The sequence below is a fragment of the Sitodiplosis mosellana genome, unplaced genomic scaffold (assembly GCF_009176505.1).
Source record: "Sitodiplosis mosellana isolate CC-2019 unplaced genomic scaffold, AAFC_SMos_1.0 Smas_scaffold_6197, whole genome shotgun sequence".
Classification (NCBI taxonomy): domain Eukaryota; kingdom Metazoa; phylum Arthropoda; class Insecta; order Diptera; family Cecidomyiidae; genus Sitodiplosis; species Sitodiplosis mosellana.
The window spans coordinates 2,747,589-2,771,498 of record NW_022601438.1 but is presented as its reverse complement, the minus strand read 5'-3'; the positions used below and the strand labels follow the sequence as shown (position 1 = coordinate 2,771,498).

General features: G+C 35.8%; 1 protein-coding gene across 12 annotated transcripts in view; it reads right to left on the bottom strand.

Annotated features, from left to right (window-relative positions):
• Window positions 1-22,643, bottom strand: part of LOC129577245 (rho guanine nucleotide exchange factor 18) — a 54,219-nt gene extending 31,576 nt beyond the window's left edge. For 4 of the 12 annotated variants that reach the window (XM_055463945.1, XM_055463946.1, XM_055463947.1 and 1 more), the window contains exons 1-2: window positions 22,220-22,563; window positions 12,718-12,883 (exon numbers count right to left, since the gene is read on the bottom strand). In XM_055463945.1, the coding sequence (XP_055319920.1) occupies window positions 12,718-12,766 (49 nt within the window). In that variant the 5' untranslated portion in view covers window positions 12,767-12,883; window positions 22,220-22,563. Of the gene's footprint in view, window positions 1-12,717; window positions 12,884-20,645; window positions 21,525-22,219 lie in introns of those variants that run through there. The other 8 variants (XM_055463949.1, XM_055463955.1, XM_055463948.1 and 5 more) reach the window with 7 other exon arrangements.
• Window positions 22,644-23,910: the final 1,267 nt, after the last annotated feature.

Here is a 23,910-nt window from a genome sequence, read left to right as displayed (position 1 = left end):
AATTCTCAAAAAGAGAATAGAATTGACCACAATAGTAACGGTAATTTTTGCAACCAATCCATTCGTCTATTATAAAATATCATTCGCACTCATTTATTCGTTTCGAAAGAATTGTTCATTGTTCCTAATTTGTTTTTTTTTTCTAATTCGTCAAAAATACAAAGTTCGAAGGCACATTATTGTGTTTTAAAACTAAGGAACTCATTTATTCTCAAGAGACTTGTGAATGGATTCACTTTTCTTTTTGTTTTTTCTCTCCAGATATTGTTGTTATAATAAAAGCAAACAATGTTGTTGAGCTTCGTCGACCATCTTAAGCTATAGAAAGGTCACTGTTAGGTTTGTTATGTCTTTTAATCCGTCCATTTTGAATGGTGTTTTTTGAAGGAAAAAAAGATTGCGTTTGTTAATCCATTGATTTGATACATTTTGATTGCCTTATTAATGAAATTAATTCTAAACTAATTAAATAGATTTTTTGTTAATGGTAATTGATTTTGATGACTGATATGCATAGTTGAATACGAAAAGTTTGAGAATATATACGTGCAAATGTGACTGACTTCACACGCAGCGATAAGAGTACCCGTGTGCAAATAAAATGACTAACAGTCACTCAGTTGTATGTAACTGTACCCGTGTGAAAAAATAGTAACTGAGCAGTCAGTTAACTAATTTGGGACAAAAATGACTTACTTTGATTGATATTTCAGTACAAAGTGTAGTGTAAGTCTATCATAATTAACTGAAATCATTTGAAGTTACAAGTCAATCTAAGTTGCTTCATTTGGGACCAAGTGATTTTCTTAGAACAAAAATATAAATTCAATCAACTAAAGTCAACTGAAGTTATAGTCAGTCAGTCATTTCTTTTTCACACGGGTATGTAGTGATACACAACTAAAACTGCAAAGTTGATTAAAATCATGCGTTTTGTATAGAGACAATCACGTTTAGTTATTTTTTCAGTCAGTCAACTAATTTGGGACATTTTGACTAAGAGTGATTTGTGATTAACCCTCTGATCGTTTGTTGCGTTTACACCGTAACTTCGTTTCATGGGGCGTACAGCGCCCCAAGTGCATTTTGAATCAAAACTTGATTGCAATATGAGATAGCGACTTAGTGTCTTTGACAAAGTTGTAGTACTCAACCCGCTCTATAACTTTGCTGAAGACACATATTGCTTATCTCTTATCAGTTCCGCGAAATACGCGAAAAACCGCGAAAACGTGAATTTTCGGCTCCTCATTTTTCACGGAATTGACAAGATATAAATGATGAGTGCCTTCAGCAAAGTTGTAGAGCAAGTCAAGTACTACAATTTTTTGAAGACACTATCTCCTTATCTCTTATCAGTTCCGCGGAAAATGATAAGAGAAAATTCGCGTTTTTCGCGATTTTTCGCGTAACTGATAAGAGATAACGAATTGGTGTCTTCGGAAAAGTTGTAGTATTTAGCCGGCACTACAAATTGGCCGAAACAGATATCGCTTATCTCTTATCAATTACGCAATATACGCGAAAAACCGCGAAAGATCTCCCACCATATGGGGTTTTTGATAATTTTTTTTGCTTGACTGATAAGAGATAAGTGACATCTGTGTTCAGAAAAGTTGTACAGGACCACAAGTACTACAGTTTTCCACATGCTTTATTTCGTTATCTCTGATCAGTTATTTATTTATTTATTTATTATTTATTTCTTTATTTGATTCGGTATTTGTTCAGAAAACATATACATGCTGCCCGAAGGCCAATTATAGTTGTTTTTTTTTTACATTTTCATCCTTAAATCTATGTGTATATGAATAAAAAAAATATCATCATAATTATTAACATCAAAATTCCAAAATTCAAATAAATATGTAATTTTATAACAAAGTAAGATAAAAGAAAAAAAAAAAAAATAAGATTTGCATACATCACTATGATTTAATTAAATACTTTTCGAAATGTTTGCTAAAATTTTTATAAGATTTTTTTTCTTTAATTTCATCTGGTATGACGTTCCATAGCTTGGGTCCACCGATAAATAAGCTAGATTTATGAGTGTTTGAGTGAGGTTTTTGTATGATGAGTTTGTTTTTGGATCGTGTATTATTTTCGTTATGTCGCAATATATCATTTAAATATTCAGTTAAGTGAAAAACCGCGAAAAACGCGAGATTTCTCTTATCATTTTTCGCGTTACTGATAAGAGATAATGACTTAGTTTCTTGAGCAAAGTTGTAGAACACAATCTGCTCCATAGCTTTGCTGAAGACAGATATCAATTATCTCTTATCAGTTCGTCGTGATAAATGGAAAACCGAATATTTGCGTTTTCGTGGTTTTTCGCGTATTTTGCGGAACTGATAAGAGATAAGCGATATCTCTCTTTAGTAAAGATGTAGAAGACTTCTAGTACTACACATTTGCCGAAGACATTAAATCATTATCTCTTATCACAGTCAGTTTTCATGAAAAAATACAATTGGGGCGTCGTACGCCCCATGAAACGAACGCGCGCACATGTGTTGTGGGAGGCAATATCTCACACATTCTTACACATATGCACATGAAATTTCACTGACATATAGCTTAAGGTTCAAGCTATCGAATGGTACCTATTTCAATGTGATTTTTCGTTTTTTGGTACTTTTATTCGAGGTTCAAAGTCGCCTCGGGCGTTGTACACCCGACAAACGATCAGAGGGTTAAAGTTAACTGCAGTTGCTTACTTTGTTCGAAACAAACACTTTAAGTCAGTCAAAATGTCCCAAATTAATCGACTGACTAATCAGTCAAAAAATTTCCACAGGGTAAGGAAGCATTGACTTTGATATGACAAATCATCGGATAAATTCCACCTAAGATATATGATTTTGGTGCTATGACATTAAATGCCAATCACTTTCCAATTTGACGGAATGTGTTTACCTCGCTAAAGCCATACAAAATTCGCATACAAGTGGCACGGCAGGTGTTGCTATACATTGAAAACAAAACAGAACAAAAAAAAACCACATTCATTGAAGGAAAGAAGATGTGTTTTAAATGCACATTCTGAATTGACCGACGTATTATGTGGATTTTCGCATGTATTTTTCGTTTGAAGATTTTTTCATCTTCTTCTTCTTCTCCTTCTGCTTATTCTTTATTTAAAAGCAAAGCCATATAAACCAAAAAAAAAAAATGTTAAATCAAAACCTTTTAAGTTTCAATTAACCTATCCGTTTATCTAATTTCTGTTCTTTTGGTCATATAGTAAAAGAGTAGCGCATAAAACGGCTATCGTCACGTTTTATCAAGACACTTTTAATTGGGATGCAGACTAACGGTTTTCGTTTCGAATGAAACGATTATGAAACGAAATGACGTTAAAAACTGGAATGTGTATTTTGGTTTTGAATTAATTACATAATGAACGCGTCAAGCTTTCGGTTCGGTCACATTTGTTAAAAAGAATTTCAAGTAAAGTCTGTTGCCGTAAGAATAAAATTTGTTGGTTTAGAAGTGTGGCCGATGTGAATTTCAATCTTTTCTTTTTCAAATCTCTGTTAAGACATTCCAGTGTAAGCAAACTAACGACCACCATGTCCGCATCCATTCGATATGTATCATGAAACTACTTAACTGAATGAATTCATTGTGAATCAAAATGAAAATGTTCGTAATGAGAAATTCGGTTTTGGGTTCGCTACATATAGCGCGCAACAAGTAAATGAATCCGAAATTGTGACAGACAGCAAAGGGAGTGTTCGCTTCAATTGATTGGTTCTGCTTAAGGGCATCAACAATCGCAGGCACGTGAAGGCACATACACGCACACAATGACTAAATCCAGTGAACATATATATACATATCCAATGCGCGCAACAGCTCTTGTATCGTACACAAATTTCATATAGTTGGATGGATACCTGTGGATATTGGGTGCCGTTAATTCGTTCCATTCATTCAGTCGAATTCCTCTTATGTATTTTTCAACAATTATGGTTATATTTTTCGCCAATTTGGCACGGGATCTCTCGCTTCTCATTTGTTGTTGATTTCTTTTTTCACCCAGATCTAGTACAACTCTTACTATCTTTTCAATCGAATGATTTTCGTGATTTTGTGTTGCTTAATTTGTTAGTGGACACAAAACTCGATATATGGCTGTTTGTAGCAGTGACTATTTGCAATACAGGAATACTGATACATTTTTTTCGGTACAACACACGCTAGAACATTTGTTTTGGTTTTTCGTACATTTTATCTATATTCAGAGTCACCAAAAACCGTATCGATTTTGTGCCGTATAGAGGGATATCCAGATCACTATCAAATTGTTTCGTTCGAGAACAACAAAAAAACAGTGGACGTATTCAATCATTTATTAAGAATATCTTGAACGCTATTCAAATCGCTCTTTTTTTTCTTCCCTTTCACTTCTTTTCTCCATTGTACATTTTGTATACGAGGATGTGTGTGTGTGTGTGTGTGTGTGTGTGTCTGAGCACTGGGCTTCAAGCAAAATTTTGCCTCGAGTACACAATCCAGATATTTCTTCTCTATTGATTGTACTTTATTCCGAAGGTAATCGAATCAATGGCTTTCGCAGAAAATCATTGACATGAGTAAATCCTTGGAGCCCATTGAAATCGGTACAAGAAAAAAATCTATAAGTTTCTTATGAACAACCATTTGACTGAATAATATTGTTGATTTTCTCTGAATATTCAGTTTCTACTATTTGCTCATCGAATATGAAAGCTTCGCATGAAGTCGCATAAAATAAATGTACGTATCAAACGAATATACCGAAGCAAATTAAATATAGAAAGAAAATGGTATCGATGCAAGAAAAAAAATGATAATAAAAATAACATAGTTATTGAAGCAAAAACAACATTGAATAAAATATTATTTGGCGACTTTTCAAACGATACAATAATCATGCACGGAAATTAGTGAAATTTTTTTTTATTTACAGCTTGAGATGACCGAAGGATAGACATTCACGCACTAATTATGCTGAAAATTAACGAAATCAAATTCGAAAATAGCATTGCATAATCCAGGCTCCGTTGCACTCTCTCTCTCTCTCTCTCTCTCTCTCTCTCATGTGCTGATGAGCTTCATCGTGATGATCATAAGTTGTACAAAAATAGATTTAATGAGCTATGGAAACACTTGAATCAGTAATGACCTTGACGGAAATATTTGAATGAGTACCAACATCCAACAACACTCTTATTTGCAAAAAAAAAACTCCTGCTTATGACAAATATAGCAAAAAAAAAAAACAGAAGAGAAATGGTGCATGGCCTTGTTATCAACAGTCCATACATTTCATTGTTTGTTTTAAGTCGTTATATTTGCAGTTTACATCGCATTTATTCAACGGATGATTTATGCGCTGCATGCAACTATTCAGCTGGCAACATAAAGAAGTTCCGCTCTTCTTTAAATTAACATTGACACAATTAAATGACAATTATAAATTGTCTCTTCATTTTTTTGCTAATTACGATTTACTTGATGTTTTCGCCATCGGTATGAAATTGATAGACTTCGTTTTGTATTCGATGACCAAAAATCACCATTTGATCCTTAATAAAAAAAAAACAACAAGCAATGAATAGTTTGGTGCATTTTCATTATTTTCATCAGAATCGAACCATTTCCAGATTAAATACATTGACTTAAGTAATCCGAGGCGATAAAATTTCAATGGGTGCAGTGTTGACACTGCAAACGGTATGCTCTATGGGGAATGGAAGGACGAATTTGCCGATTGGGCCTTTGGTTTCAACTATCCAAATAGACAAATTTTTCGTTTCGTTTGTAAATACAGAGATCGAATATTTGCTTGTGAATGCAGGTATTGCAAACCCAAGTTTCAAATCAAATATCTCCCATGTTGCCTCGACAGAATTCATAGTGAAATTTTCACGCTGGTTCCCCTGTATCCGGATACTATTCGTATGACAAGTGCAAATAAATGTGTTTGCACTATTTGCTCATATCTCAAGTTTTTTTCCCCATTTTTTATGTCCCATGGCGAAAATACACATTGGATAGTAAATTTTCGGGAAAATGTTTACGATCTGATCGGGCTGTAGACGTAAGTCATTTTTTTATATGTGCATGTGTTTAAATTCATGTCGATGCAAATTTTATTGCATTGTAAATTGCTTTATCTCTATAAAGTTTTATCTCTAGTATGGGCAAAGCCAAACAGTTATCGTTCGCTTGGATTTTCCATTATTATTGGAAGCGCTGCAAGTGCACATGCTAATCTTATATGCAAAATCGTTCAAAATTGAAAATTATTCGACGAAATGAAAAGGCATCGAGAAATGATAGATAAGTATAAAAAAATGGGATTATACACTACCCGAACAGTATACCCAGGAAAGAAAGAGAGAAACTCCGTCCTCAATAAGTAATCACAGATACCAGGCTACACTAATACTTATAAACACATGCTTAGCGAGTGAGCGAGAAAAGATGAAGAAATAAAATGTAGCCGCCACTGAGCCACAAATATGTGTATTTCGATCGAAGAGCATTTATCCAAAAGCACATTTCAAGCTCTATACTCAACTCTGCTCGATGCTCAGCTTTGTCTCTCTCACTTCCTCTCTTTTAGCTCTCGCTCTCGTTCTTCTGCCGTTTTTTCAATGTCAGCGGCAGCATTTTCCTTTTTATATACACTATTGGATGGCAAATGATTGATGTAATGGAGGTATGGAGCACATGTAAATCCACGCCAATGCGTTCACTGTCCGCTACACTTTTACCACAATCCCGATGCGAAATAGGAAGGGAGCGAGCGAGCGCCGGTTTGCGTTACACATTCACTAGTTCACATGTACACACATCATACAATCAACTCCACTCTTCAACTACATAAACGGTTGCGCTAGAATCGAGATTACATGCCAAAGGTACAAGGGTTTTGTTTGACTCTTAACGGGCAAAAAGGGAATGTGAGGCAGAACAAGAGCGACGAAGAGAGAGAGAGAGAGAGAGAGAGAGAGAGAGGAAATCGAATCAAGAACGCTGTATCCAGTCGGATAATAAATTTGTTGTTTCTGGGTTGTCTCAGTCTCTCTTAGGGGGTTCTTATGGTTACAATATTGACTAAATACAAAAAAAAAACCAAAATGCTGATGAGCTGAGAGCATTCTGAATTCAGTGTAGCGTCGAAAGCATGTGACGCATTTCGAATTATCTGAAATCGATTCTTAATACACACAGTCACATTCACATTCACATTCTCTCCCTCTCAATCTTAATCTCGGGCTGTGCAAAGCAAAATAGTGGAACAAATGAAATTTTATGTAAAATTTTCAGAATGTTTGGTGAAATAGCGCGAGCTTACTCTCAAACGAAATGGATAAAAACCACTCGTTGCTATTGCATTGTGTGCAAAAATTCCGTTCGCATGGGCTCCAAATATGACACCTATATATCCCTATATTATATGAACAATTCAGAATAAAACTGCGTGCAGCCCAAAGGAAAACCATACGAAAATTTCCGCCGCAAAAAGGATTCTATGCGTTGTACAAAAGCTCGGAATAAATTTCGGCGCCGTTATTGTAATCACGAATCAAAAGTTCGAATGTTGTTGTAACAAATGCGAAGAATGTCGCTTTTGCAACGGCAACCAAAATGAAAGTGATTTGGTCCCCTATCTCTATATGCGGAGAGATTGAACAATGTACTTTGATTCCTGGCGCTTCATGTGTGCCAGCCTATGTGGTTAAAGAGAATATCGATTGTGTATCAACATTTGTACATACTTTGTTCATTTGTGCACACGTATTTTTGTTTGTTTGTTTATTTGATACACATACATAATGTTACATGCAGATGGTTCTGCCTATTTTTTGCTCTTTGTTGCTCTACTTGTGTATGTGTCCCATTTGCCATTGCCTTAAAGCTTAGCTATATTTTTGAATTCGGGTAATTTTCCTCCTGTTTGACATTGTCTGAAAAGCAACAGAAATATTTGTGTGTTGGCTGCTGTTGATGCGTCGTATGACAGAGATTGTGTTTGTGTGTGGTGGAGTCGGCTTGGAAAGCTGATGTCAGCCAGTGAGTGTATGAACCAGCTAATCGATTTAGTTTGTGGTTTATACTTGTTGAAAGTTATAGTTTTTGGAGCGATTGAAAAAGTTTCAATTGATGTTCGAAAACCATTTTCAGCTCAGATAAGCTGTAACATAACACTAACTCAAGGTCATTGAAGAAATCTGGAACAACGTCAGTTGCACACCAGTTGTATGAAACTACTAACACAGCAAAAAAAAAACTGAAGGCAAAAAATGGAGTATTCCACACTCGGAATTTCACTCCATTCAATGGATTCTTGGTCAATTACAAAACAAGTACAATATAGACACGTCAAACACATTTAATATTCCTTTTATATTTTGTATGCATTCCACCTCCTGGTTGCCAGTGGATTTCGAACTTCAAAAGAAGGTTCTCGTTTTTTTGTGTCGTTGGTTCACAAGGAGAGTGTTTGTTTCTAATGAAAATTCTCATGCTTGAGCATTTTTTTTTAATGAAATCTGCCTTTCTTCTGCGCAAACTGGTTTGTGTAAAGAGCATATGCTTATGCATTATGTGACCACTCAGTTTTCTTGCAAACTAACCGATAAATGCAATTTTAATGCTATTTCATAAGAATTTCCGATCAAATAACTCATTTTAATCCATCGTTATGAAAAAAAAAAACCGAACAAATTTTCGTGGTTAAAGCCTAGTTTACAGTTCGCCATGCGGAAAAAATTGAAAATTTCAAATTAATTTTTTGCCTCATCTATACGTCCTATCGTAATGATTCCGAGAGCAAATATTTGTGTCTTGGGGTAACCAATGCATATAACACATAGCTTACCCAAATCGAAGTAACCGAGTCGCTAAAAATGTAAATTGATCGGTAATTGTTTTGAATGCCAGAAAAATCGCATTCACCTCGAAAATTTTGTCGAGCGGAGATTTTTGTATAGACATTTTTTTTCCGCACGGCAAACTGTAAACTAGGCTTAACGTACAATATTTAAATTAACCCTTTGATGCACAATTCTTTGTTTTTGAATCATTTTGATATATGTTTTGTGCCACGATAAATTGAGAAAGACCTCATACTTAGATTTTTGAAAAATTGCGTATTTGTCGAGAAAATCGGAAAAGAGTCAAAAGTGTCAAATCACTATAAAAGCTTGAAAAAATTAAATTTCATAAAATTAATGATGCAGAAAGTTAAATTGATGTGTTTTAGTCCTACGAGTCCTAATTTGACAATTGAAAAGAATGAACAAACCCACAAGATAAGAGGAGGAAAAATGTGGAATTCTGCTATAATTTCGCATTTTTTTTACAGCAGTACATGAACAGAAAAAACTTTCCATTCAGCCAGCCGATTGTAGCCTGTGAAGTATCAAATGTAAGCTAGTTCCCTACATTTGTTTCCAAACAAGAATGTAAAAATATTCAGTGGTTTCATAGCTATAGCGTCTGGCGTATCTGGTTACTTTAGGAACCGAAATGTGATAAAGGGTTAATGAATGTTGGAGTTTTTGTGCACGTAGTAAAAATTCGTCCGAATCTCCGACACATTCCATTGATTGAAATCAATTTTTACCACTCAATCAAGCTCAACTTTAACATTCAATTGAGATCAAATCAAACGATTTCGATGCGGAAAAATGGCATAAAACATTGCATATCGAAACAATTACACTTATAAAATCGGATATGTGTTTTAAGCCGTGCAAACTGCACACACACACACATACACATACAGCGTCAGACCAACGTCAACCGCATCCATGGAAATCAATTGTGAATTTTCAACTGAAACTCATTTTAATTGAATCGGCACAATTCAATTTTGTTACCGGTCGTCCCACTGCATCGCTAATCGACAATGGAGGCGCATGAAATGAAAACGGAAATACTGTTTGTCCATTTGATTTGCCAGCATCCGTATCGCAATCGAACGGTTTGTTTGTATGTGTTGAATCGTCATGCTTTATAATCTCATCAATTGTAATGCCAAATATACGGAAAATTAAATTGCTATTTCATCGGAAAATGAAATACGGAGGCGAGAAACGAAATTGCCACCAATTTGGTTTTATTTTGGACATTAAATTTTCCATGGTCAACTTATAATGAAGCTGTATCTTCACGCTCAGAACTAAACCGTATTAAAAGTGATCAGGTAAAAAATATGTGGGAAATTTCAACGCAATAATGTTACACATTTACAGGAAATGCAAACAGAATACGCCTATTTTTTCGGACTTTCGTTTGAACGAAAAACATCATGTGAAATGTGACAGAAAATATAATAATGAATTGACAAAAACTAATGCAAATATGAACATAGTAAAATCATTGAATGGTTATAAAACTCATGATACACGCGGTCGTGTGGTTGAATTGAGTTTGTAGCACCATTTGAATGGCCCGAACAAAAATAGAAGAAAAAAATTTAATTGACACGGTGTTGCCTCTCTGCAGTGTGTCAATATCACACACTTATAACTGTCGATGAATCGTTTTCTTTTTCTCATCAAAACAGAGAGAAAGAGAGAGAGAGTGAGAGAGAGAAAGAGATGAAAAAAATTGAGGATGCCTTGAGAAAGTGACGACTTTCCAAATAGAAAAGGTCCAATGCATGTGTAGCTGTTTGATTTGATTCAATTTGATAGAGCCGATAAATAGAATTCTATGCAAATCTCATTCAATGAGATCGTAAAAATGGGCATAAATAATAATTAAATAATGATGGCATCGCATAATTTTCATCACCGATGCGTGTCAGAAGAAGATGTGGAGAAAAAAACACCGTCAAACCAGAATGTGGCCGATGTGTTGAAAAAAAAACTTCATCATCAAGAGTATGATTGCTTTAGCCCAGAATCGTTCTTCTTCATCACATCTTCGTCGTCGTTGTCGTTGTGATGATAAAGAAAAAGAAGCCAGAGAAAATTATATGGGAAGTAGAAATGAGCTGAAAGCGAAAACTCTCTTCCACATGAAATGATAACAAAAACCGTGCTCAAAGCGTCAAAAGACTATCAATTAGTCAGTTAGATCAAGTGAATTGATACCGTATGCTCTGAGCGAGCGAGCAAGTGTGTGTGTGTGTGTGCGAGCGCATTCGCATTGCACGAATAAATCGAGTAAATGATGACGGAAAGTTATTTGCATATTTTTATATTAACACACAACACGGCATCATCATCAGCTTCATTTTAATGTGCCAAGTGGTGTTGGGAAGAGGAACGACAACGGTAGCAACGGCGACGACGGCAAAAATCATCCGATGAAAAACGAACGGGGAAACAATTGTATGTTGTTGCAGAAAGTAAGATTGCCATAAATATTCATAATCATGAACAATGAGGAGTACAACAGAGTAATTAATGACAAAGGCATTGCAATTAGGTGAATTAAGAGTTTTTCTTTTCGTCATCATCGTCGTCGTCGTTATACACACATCCAAATCCAAACGAATCTCGGTGGCGATTGACATGACAGACGTTGTGTTATTGCGCGCACATTTGTGAATGACGTATTCACAGAGAGATAAAGATGCAACAAGCGTTCTTATTCTCTCTCATCCTCACAATAATGTGTGTGTTTGTGATTTAATTACGAAAGCTCTTGAATTTTTTTATTTGTCGCCCATTCAAAAAGCAGCGAGATGTTGTGCACATTTTTACACCACACTCTTGAATGCTCGTTTTTTTTTCTCAGAGAGATTTTTTGTTTGTTTGCTCCGTCGTTCAAATCAAAGCTTTATTGTTGCCACTTCAAAATATATATGTCTCAATTTGCTTATGCAACTTTCGACGAAACAAATTAGCTTTTGGAGTGTCAATAAGAGAGCAACCAATTGCTTTGAGTGCATTTTTTTTTCGTGTGCAATCGTGACTCTGCTCCACATTTACGTGTGTAATACTGAAAAAAAAATTATCACGCCGTTCAAAGAGCAGAAGTTTAGCAAAGTTTTTCTTTCGTCAACTGTTACAACATTGTAGTTGTATTCTCACAAGCATTTCAGAAGCCAAAATTTTTTATCGAGAAAAAAAAAACGAATAGTTATTATTTAAGAAAACGACTTCTATTCCGATCAGAACATTTTGTTGGAAATTTCTTCAAAAGCAATCATAGAATTGATGTTTTATTTCACCTCCATCACATAAAGTGCTTGAGATATGTGCATAATTGTGTGATCGAAATAAGTTTGAGAGTCCAACTTTGAGTGATATCGAAGGTTTTTCTCTTTCAACTTTTCCCGTTCGGGGACTCGTTTCAGCTTTGCCTCCGTATTTGGAAAAATTGCATTCGATTTTTTAGAATTCTATTTTTCTATGCTGCACATGCAAACAACACGGAGAGACCGTTTGTGGGTGTGTATGTGCTGCAATTCATCTCATTCGGATGCATTGTATGCTGAATGTGCAGTTTTGTGTGTGTACTAAAATGCCAAGTTTTCTATGTGTTTAACCAAAGTTTTTATTGATGTTAGTTAAAAATTGATTTGCTTTGAAGATTTTGTTGAGGTATAATTTCGATTAAAGTGGTATTAGTTTTGTTAGAATATTTCCCATTTAAATTGTCACAGACATTTTTGTTAGTTAAAATAACGGGTGGTAGTTTGATTAGTTGACCCCATAAACCCAGTGAGACTTCATTCGAAGCGGATTTATTTACCTGATGAATTTTGTACAAGATGTTCAGTGGCCCCATCATTGAAATCCATTTTGGAATTTCGCTCTGCGTACTTTAATTTATCTAAGCGCAACGGTTTTAGCACCGGTCAATATCAAAATGCACCGTCGAAATGTTGAAAATTGTATGCCAAACGTCTTCGTTGTCACTGTGATATCGTTAAATATTTTCTATTTATTAGAGTTGAAAGTAAAAGATTTGTTTTTTTGTGTGTGTGTGTGTGTGTGTGTGTGTTTGTTTAAATTTGAATAATGATCGTATCGAACAAAATTGTTGCCTTATTTTAATTCTCCTTCAATCCAGATAGAATTGAATGAATTGTGTTACGTTTTACACGCGATTTGGAAAGAATACGTATTCTATAAGTTCGTGAATATTGTTGTGTTCGATTGATTGAAATACACCATTTGGTTTCGTTTTTGTTACATGTGAGTGTGTGTGTGTGTTGCATTCGGGTGTGGGTGTGAATAAATTCTGGTTCATTGTTGTGCTATCATTATTTTGCCATTGTAACTCATTTCACCATGACTACCGTTATTGCAATTTATTTATCTCTCTCTCTCGCTCGCTCGCCCGTGCTGAATGCGCGCTCCTTAGCTGTCATTTCACATTTTTGCTCGTTTCTTTTCTCTCAGTCAGTCAAAAACAGTAACAGAATAAAGTGGAAGCGTACGAGACAGCGATTGAGGAAGACAGACAGAGAGATATATAGAGAGAGAGGGAGGGAGGACGGAGAGTGTGAAAGAAAAGTTAAAGAGGAATGAACAACAACAACAACAAATAGTTGAAAAGAAAGAGAAAATATTCTCCATATGATCAAGAACGAAACTATACATTATTCATTATTTGATGTCAAAAACATGCACACTTCGTTTTTGTTGAGTGAGAACCGAGTGAGCTGTGAACGCTCATGGGAGGTTGTTGGACTCGCTTTTGTGTTGTTCTCAACAAAATAGTTAACTAACCAAATCCTTAAGAACCGGTGGAGAGAGAGAGAGAGAGAGAGGAAAGTAGATTCCCGTTCAAGGTAGTCGGTTTTTTTGGGGCCAATAATACCCATACCACAGCATTTCTTTTTGTTTTAATTACAACTTTACTTTTAATGATGTTACTGTTTCGAAGAATCATCTCTTCTTTAACTTTGTGCTGTGCAAAAGTTCTAAACTCATTTCGAGAGATTTGCTAAGTGCTGAACATTTCCAATGGAAAGTTCAATCATAAAAAAGGCATTTTCAGTTTTTGCTTTATTTATTGCACAGATTATACTGTACCAAAACTGTCAACAGTCTATTCCAACAAACGGCTAATAATGATAAAACGCAGCTATCATCTGGATCAGACACGAAACATTATCAGATAACAACTTTTGAACAATGTCAAAGATCATAAAAAGATACACTTTGAAGATTTACATCGAAGTTTAAAGGGTTTTTGAAAACATGATTCACATTGTTCATGCGAGCGCGTACATTTATGCGTATGTTTGTGACGAATTTAGTTTGACGCAGGTTGAAAGTATGAAAGAGACGAAAATCATCAGAACATCGATTTAAATAATCGATTCGTATTATTTTGCATTTGAAATGAACTTTGGTTATCATTTACTTCCATCGAATGAGTTTAAATACGTATATTTTAGTCAATGAACAACGGTGGATTCTTTTGTCGTCAAATTTCATGAAAAACAAGAACCAAATACCAAAAGCTTATAGCCATGGGTTTGTGATGTTTTCTTTCTCTCTCTCTCTCTCTCTCTCTTTCTCTCTCTCTCTCTCTCTCTCTTCCTCTCACTCATTGGCTTTTTCTGCAAAGTCAAACATTTGGCGTGGTGGACAGAATCCTTGAGCAAGGGTATCCAATCACTTATGTACTTATGTACTTTAACTCTTATGTTTTCGCTTGCTCTCCCTTCTTTCTCTCTGTCTCTTTCTCTCTCTCTCTCTCTTTCTCTCTCTCTCTCTCTCTCTCGACGATTCAAGTATTTATTTTCATTCGTTCGTTTATTCGTTCAGTCGTGGAAGATGAATGAATGGCTAAAACATGATGGTTTTATTGGCTTGATTGTCTTCATGAATTGATTCCATTTTGTTCGCCGAGTCACGATGCTTGTATTTGTGTTCATGTTATTTGCTTTTATTTGTTTCTGCATGGATGTCAGACAGAGTGAATGAATAGAGTGTAAGGGAGATGACGCAAAATTCATTTCGCCTAGAAGACTACTCTATTTCTGACGGCATCAAACATTCAACTCATTCAAACCATTTTGCTAGCGCTGCAGAAAGAAAGACAACACAGAAAACAAACGGTTCCCATCGTTTTCTCTTTTTGCAAAGCAATAATTTTTCTGTTTTTTTCCCGCGCGCGTGTGTGTGTGTCTGTTTTTTTTCTTCTTTCTCTTCTGATTTACATAAATGCATCACCTTTAATTTAGGAAGTTACATTTAGTTCATGTGTTGGACGCAATGATGCACCTATTTCTATGTAATACAAAAGAAACGGTAGAAATAGCAATCGAGCAAGATCTCTCCTTTGCAATGCTTGTGAGAAATAACAGGAAAAAATACGCTCAGTTCATTGTTTGTCAGAGAGAGAGAGAGAGAGAGAGAGACGAAGTTTTGTTGCTGTTTTGAATGTGAATTTTAGTGCCTTATTATGATTACACTTGGTGTATATCTGATCGAAGTTGAATAGCGTACGAGATTACACACAGTATGATTAAATAAAATGTTCTGTTGGAAATTGGTTCAACCTTTGAATTCGAAATTCGCTTTTACTACTTAGCAAGTTTTATAATGTAGTTTGGAAATGTTGATTGAAAGAATTTGCGATTGGATTAATTGTGCGAGTGTGCGTGTGTCTGGCAATAGATTATAGTCAAAATCAATTTCGGATTTCCATATCAACCAATCAACCGAAATTTGTGTACTCATCCGTAATGGAATGTTAACGTCTGCTATTTTACTTCGTCTAAATATAGGAATAGAATTCGTTTCGACTTTTTTCCCTTTCGCGAGACATTATTCAAGCTAAACTGTTGTATGCCATTGTATGGAAACAGTCTCTCGTCGTTTTTTTTTTTTATGAGAATCACCCAAACTTCGTTAAATCAGCAAAACGGTTGGATAATGGGGAATTTGGCAATGGAATCGATTGAAATGCTTCGCTAGGAAGTGCTTCATTTCTCTATAGATTAGACTCATTCGTTCTTTTTTCTCGATATAGATTAGACAGTTTTTGTGTGAGTGTTCTTGCCGCTCTAAAAAGGCAATGTAGCTCGATTTTATATGTGCACATTTTGATCAGTATCATGGTTTTGCCTCTAATTTCCATAATTTCCCTTTGAGCTATTCATTATGGGACTATCAGATGGTTCGTAAAGTAGGGCTTAGTTGAAATCGTCTCGAAATAAAAAAGAAACAAACAGCAGCAACGACAACGACAACGACAAAAGCATACATACGCATGCCGAGAGAGAATATGTCTGAATGGCTTGACATAATCCGCCGAATATGTCAAACAAAATGTTCAACACATTTTACCACCGTCCTTTTGGTCCCTCGAAAAATATATACATGCATTTTTATGTGAAATTTTTATTATTATCACTTCAGTAACAACCAACCGACAGAGAATGAGAGCGATGCGAAGCGCGCCGAGCAGAAGAAGACAGCATGCGTTCTCGGACGCGTTTAGTGAAAATGTGACATTGACTTTCCACATTTTATTCGACTTATGTGTGATATGTATATAAAATACGACTGCAAAATCTCAATGATGCTCTCGGATGGCTGGAATGGCTTTTACGCTGGCTCCATCACATTTTGTTTTTCTGCTTCTTGTTTTTTTTTTGCTTTTCTCTCTGTGTTTTTGGCGAATGCGTTACCTTCGCATAAGAGCTCAACACCAAATACACACTTTAACAATTTATTTACGCTGTGTATGCGTGCGCTTTTGATTCCTCTTCTCTTTCTATCTCTCTGTGTGTGTATGTGTTGTTGGTTTCTTTCCATTCCGCCGTTGTTTCATATCTTTTATTTTCGACGTGCTTTAATATTGATGTTTGCTATTTAGATTTTGGGTATCGCGTTGAAAAAAAGAAGAAGAAAAAAACGAATACGTATTTGCGGAGAAGCAAAAGGCAACGAAACAACAACGAAAAATTACAGTTAGAATTGAATAGAAGTAACTGTTATATAGAAATGATGGTCTCTAAGCCGGAATGAAATGAGCGACAGTGAAAAGAAACATTTTTCTACTTCTTCTTCGCTTTGCTTCAATGTTAGAGAGTAAATAAAATGAATTAAAAGCCGTAAAGCTTGTGGAAAGAATTGCACAACGATTCTTGTGAAGATTTTCTATTGTTGAAGCTCTCTTTGTCTCCCTCTCTGTCTCGCGCCTGCCACATATTGAGACGAACGAACAAGAAAAGAACGACGGACTTACGCGCGCAAACATATGAACTTCGCGGTGTGCGCACACCACCGCGCATGAAATCAAAACGGATTTAGCACATGAATCTGAAAAACGGTTTTTGGTGAATACCAAAACAAAAAAGTGAATAAGGTATCACACGGAATAGCCGGGAAAAGAAATCCGAAAAGCTACTCAACGTATACAAAAAGAAGAAGAAGAATAAAAAAATAGCATTTTGTACACGTATACTCAAAACCATAAGTAAACAATTCGTGCTGACTCTGTGGCCACGAATACGAGACCATGCGCGCGCGTTCGTTCGCTCGCCAGCGCAAATGGAGCGACTTTAATGAGTATCCATTGTTTCAGTTTTGAATTTACGTCTCTTTTTTTTCGCCATGTGAAGTGATGTGCAAATTTATTTATATTTATATCACAAAGTCGTTCCGAAAGAGTGGGGAGCTACGTCAATGCACTAAAACAAATGATTCTTCTTTAATTTCACAGCCCATTTCGAAATCAAGCCGACTTACTCGTTCTTGAGCATAAAAATCACCACCCATTGAATTGCTATTGATTAGAAACAATGTGAATAATTAAAGGTTTAATGCTAACACGTTTGCCGTTTGATGCAAATTAATTCTATTAATTTGATAATCGAATTAAAAAAATGGCGAAACCTACAATTTGTGGGCTGTCTTCAAATAAAAGCCGTATAATTATTGTGAGAACAAAGATAAATGAATGCTGCGGCTGTAAAATGACTCAATTCCCCATGATTTGAAACCGCTTCGCATTGAGTCAATTTGCTATAGAATCAGCTGTGTGATGTTGATATCTTTGAAATATTTTTTCTTTCTATTTTCAACCACTCTCAGAAAAGCGAAAGAAAGAGAAACGAAAACGAAACAATGAGAGAGAGAGAGAGAGAGAGAGAGAGAGAGAGAGAGAGCTAAACACGTTCCAACAATTATGGAGATCCACTAGGCAGTATCTATAAAATAGCATTTTGAGAAAACGGATATCAGTGTGCTGTCGCTGTCCACCTGAATTCAGAGCCAGCAAACAAATGTAACATTTGTAAAAGAGAAAGAATATAAAAGCCTTTATATCTATGGCTCGGAGAAAATGCTCTACAGTGCTACATTAGTGAATAATAATTATGCACATTTGTGGTGAATGTGCACCATATTCCAGTGTGTGTGTATGCAACAGAAACTATACAATTTATCTAAAGTACCAGTGTGTGAAATATGTGCATAGTATATGTACTAAACGAGAATGCATCCGATAGAATCGAGCCATCAATATTCAAATGGCTCATTGATTGCAAGCAAGGGGTAGAGAAGAGTACAAAAAAAAAGACAGTCATCCCTAAAAACTGCAACCAATGGATGGAGCAAAGAATCATCAACATTTCGCAATCGTTCAAGTGCCCATTGCAAAATGAAATATCAAAAGGATGATTGTTTGCCGAGAGAGAAAAAGAGAAGAAAAAACACAATATCCTCAACTGACTGCCATACACTGCACCATGTATATGGAATAGTGCGTAGAACGACTGGAGAAATAGAACGGAAAGTTGATATAAACATTGAATAGCAGCCATAGATAATAGTTTTCGAAACCCAATCAGTTGCTATTGTATGACACTGCAATTGCAAGTTACCATACCAAAGCCCCCACGAGATAGACACACTCGATGTTGTATGCACATTCAAATCCCTTCACTCATAGTTTTCAATACATTTGAATAATTTAAATGTGAAAATATTAATCGATTTGCCACTGTATTATTCAGCACTCTGGGATGCCTTTGGGAAGAATGTGTCTGAGAATGTGTGGAGTGTTCCACATTGGGGCGGTTTCAAATCATATAATGTCAAAATTATTTCGTTATTTCGTGTACATATCTCGTAATGCATAACACTAAAGCCATAAAGGAAATGAGAATGGCATAACGTTGGAGAAGAGTTTGCCGATGAGAAAAAAGAAACGAATTTCAGAAGAATTCGATCAACAGATTCGTATCACAAGTAACTGGTATAACAAGTATAAAATTCTCCGGTCAATGGTGCTAATTTTGATGGTATAAAAAAAAAAACGAATTGCTGTCAGCGTACGATACACGTTGACACTGTCCACTCGACTCGAACAGGAAGTAAAATTGATAATGGCTTCTTTTATTTTCTGATGAAGCCGCTGAAGCAAGAGTTTATAAGTTCGCTCAGGCAGTGTTTTTTTCTCCTTTTTTCTTTTGTTTTTTTTTTTTTTGTTGGCGTTAACTTGTAAGGATTTATCGAGTTCCATGTGCATTTCATGAAAAACAACTAATCAACGGAAGTGTCAATTCGAAAGGAGTAGTTGTTGTGTTTTTGTTTTCTGCATTTGACTTTGTGTATTAGGTTTTGTATACAATGAAGAATGTTTTGTAGCAAAAATGCGCTGGATCGGTCGTACTGTCACACGGACGCACACATATATATGTACGTACACAGATAAACACAAGACACATACGCATACAAAGACGCACACTCAAGAGCTGCATAATGCCTTTAAAAACTAATACACACCGTGTGTGTTGTCGACCATCGTATGTAATTTCCATTACACCTGAACCATTCGTTGTTGGTGTGACGGTCGGGTGCGGGAGAAAGAGAGGCGCATTATTGGAGATAGAGACAAAGAGACTCGATACATTCAAAACAATCGAATGGCATTGTGTGCGTGATAACGATTACACACGCGTTTCAACAAGAACATTGTATGATGGTCGAAGAAGAACGTGAAGAAAAAGAAGGGAAAAAATTTATCCCCAGACAATACTTTGGGCCAATTCAAAAAAAAGAATTTGTAAGTGATCCACTTTTGGATTGCCTTTCAGGGCCATCTCTCTAGTTAATGTTGGGGATTTGATGTTGAATGGACCAAAACGATTAAGTCGTAATTTTTGTCCACTGACTGACTGACTAACTAAAACTGCACGAAAAACATACCGATACACTCTCACCGAGACGCAAAACTCAACAAATACATGCAATGCGAAGGCGATAGAACGTGTGGTGAAGTAAAGACTAGACGACGGTAAAGTTATTGATGGCAAAGAGTCAAACGTTCAAATATGAGCCAAGAGGCGCAATACAACAGCAATGGTAATAATAAATACTTCAAAAAGTGTCGGGAAAAAAGAGCGAGTGAGATGGAGTGTACGAGAGAAAAAAAAAACGAAGCAGAAAACATAAAAATGAAATTAAACCGAATGATATACGAAAAGTTGAGAGAGAGAGAGAGAGAGAGAGAGAGAGAGAGAAGAAAAAAAGCATAACAACACGAACAAAAACGATTATATGTATACGTATGCACTATCCCCAAGCCAAACCAAGTTAAACCAAACGACATGATGCGATACAAAATGAAGTGAAATGAAATGTAAAAAGTTTGAAAGAGAGAACACAGAAAGAGAATCGTACAACAATTTCATTTAGTTGGATGGATACCTGTGGATTTTTTTGGTTCGGTTCGTTCCGTTGGTGTGTTGCCTCGTCGTTTCGTACGTACGTTGGTTCGTTCGTTCGTTCGATTTGGTCGTTTCAGTCGTGTGTTCTTCTCTCTGTGTGTTATGTGTGTTTTTGCTACAATTGTGTGTTGTGTTTTGTGTGCTGCCCCTTGCTGTATATATGTCGCTGTAGCACTGCCGCTTCTTTTTCTTCGACGTCGTTTATTTTATTTTTTTCTTCTCTTTTTTATATTTTCGGTTGAAGTGTATTCAACTCTTACTATCTTTTTATTTGGATGCTTTTCGTGAACGATTCACTCTATCTACCTCTCTGTGTATGTATATGTGTATGCGTGTGGAGGTGACGGTGCTTCGTTTCAGTCTCTTTATTTTGTTTTAGTTCTGCATATAATAATAACACTCTTTCTCTTTTTCTCTCATCGTAGTTCTTGTTGTTGTTGTTGTTGTTGTGTGTGTTTTTCTTCTTCTTCCTCAACTTCTTTTCAAGAAATACACAGACATATATTGTACTTCACCAACACCACAACAATAACAACAACGAAAAAAAAAAACTCTTTCTGACGATGTTCGATGGAAAAATGCCGTAGCCGCACAATTCAATTCAAATTCGCACTCGTTCTTTTTTTTCCTTCTTGCTCTTGCATCACCAAGTTGCAGAGGTGGTTTGATGGATATATTCAGAGGATCGGTTGAGATATTGTTCGAACTGTGAAGCTCTTCAATTGATTGCACACTGTGTGTTTTGCAAAAATTGGTAATCAAATCAGGAATCGAATCAAAAGTGTTCTTCAAGAACAGGCCATTAGCATGTTTAAAGTGAATCGATGGGCCAATCGAAGATTTGTACGAATTTAACGTGCTGTTGACATCGTAAACAAATTTGGAATGGGAATTTGCACGATGAATGAAAGAATATTTTACAAGTAATATTCGGTCATTAGATCATCATTTGCCGTAATTATACGTCGTTTTTCTTCCTCTTCTTCTTCTTCGTTCAGAAACACAAATACTTTGTCTTTAGCAGAAACAGCCGTTCGCAGTGAAATTAGAAAAAAAAAACAATCCAAATGGTTTCTGTTTTCATGAAAAGGGTAACTCTCTTTCACTCTCGGTGTGCCCTCTTTATTTCTCTTGTTTACAAACAATTTTTTAATGCTTCTGTCTTAGGATGAAATATTATAAGCGACTTACTTCCCAATTTGTTTAATGGGGGAGCCCTTTTTTTGTTTGCATAATTATCAATTGAAAACCGTTTTCAATCCCATATCTTGAATGCAAAATGCGTGAAACGTTCATTCGAAAAGAGAAAAAAAAAGTCCAAACCAAAAACTGAACTGAAGAACAAGGTGTTCTAAGTAATTATTAATATTCCACGAATGGTCAGCAAGCAAAACGAAACTAAAAAACCTCCAAATATTTTCACATTTAAACTTTGCAGGAGAGAAATATCAAGCAAATGCCAATGGAGTAACATACACAATTTGGTTCGTTATAACGAAATCAAAACGAAAACAGATTTTTTGTTTGTTTTTGGCAGAGAATTAAATCACATACTTATTCGTAATTTGAAATCCGTAAATGATAAACCACCATTGTTCACGTTATTGTTGCACAAAAATTTATCTTCGGGTTTTTCTTTTTCAAAACAACATTTTGTTCTTCTTCTTTTTCGTTATTTTTTTTTTCTTCTATTTTATTTCATTTTTTTTTTTCTTTTGGCCAGTTGGTTTCAAGAAGAAGTGTTAGTACCACTGTGTGTCACATTAACTAATAAAAACATTCAATCGTGTGTGCGCCGTACACCTAATAATAAAAAAAATAACTTGAATTACTCATCGAAGAAATGTACACGTTTGACAAGCACAACGAACAATGCGTCCATCCATTACAAGTGGGCACCTAACTCAAACTAACTTGTATTCCGCAAAGTTGCTAGCTGTGCATAATATACACAACGATTGAACCGTTGTGTTAGTCTTTCGCTCTCGCTCTTGCTCTCGCCGCTCTCCAGTTGAGCGCGTGATGGATGGATGGATGGTTGGTGCGAACGCATACACATTTATTACCTTACTTGTATACAATAAATATAGAGAGCCCCCACTGAATGAATGTAAAAAAAAAAACACACCAATTCAGATTGCGAAGTGCAAGAGACGGAATGAACACACTGTTCCGTGTACCATTCAATGCTATGCAGAAAGAGACAAATGAACAAACATTCAGCAGTACGGGCTTGTGTGCGTGCACTGGTCGTCTGTCACAGCTTTCTACTAGGTGTATGTGTGTGTGTGTGTGTGTGTGTGTGTATTTGTGTGCATGTAACATGGAACACTCGTTTGCAAGCACACACATGCACACGCACCATACTCGCACGCACACACAGGTTGTCATTTTGGATGGTGGCGTGCACAGGCACGAATAAAATATAACCAAATATATCTATATAACCAAGTATATCTATATAAATGTACATTCGCGACTCAATCGTTTGGCTCTTCTTGTGTATCATATGTCGCCCAAAAACCTGAGAGCGCTTTGAATTTCAAGAATCATGATTTAGCAGGGATTTACTTTCGTTTCCGCTTCAAAAGGCAACTTGAGTTGTTCCCATCATCGAAAGTGATTGAAATCAAATCGTATCACAGTTACAAACCGAAAATCTCTCTCAATGCGACCGATAACGGCCCACATTTTTATACACTTTATTTACACTTTAAATCCATTTTTTTTTACTGTGAACACATACATCGTTTTTTTTTTATCTCGTCATGTTATTGTTCTCCTCTCTTGGTTTGTACAGAAAATAAAACACAGAGACTTTGTTATCAATTGGTATTTACATTCTGCAATTATGCACCATACACTGTCACAATGTATTGCGAATATTTTCTTTTATTATTATTGGATAACGTATTTCGAGTACTTTAAGATAATACAGCCACAGCCAATTTAGTTCGGCTATAAGTGCTTTCGGAGCTTTTAGAAGCTTTTTTGAGCTTCCAAAAGCGACAATTATTAACCATTAAAAGTTCAAAATGCGTCAATTTCCAACGAATCGCTTTCCGCTTTTGAGATGGCAGCTCTAGCAAAAAACCCGTTTTCGCATGTGCTTGTTCCATTTGTGCAAAATGTGTTACTGCTGATATTGTCTTATGGATGGAGCTAAATACTTCGATTTTTGTTTCATTCTGAATGGATTCTTTTATTCTTTTTTTCTATCTAATTGTTTAAATGAATGCAAAATG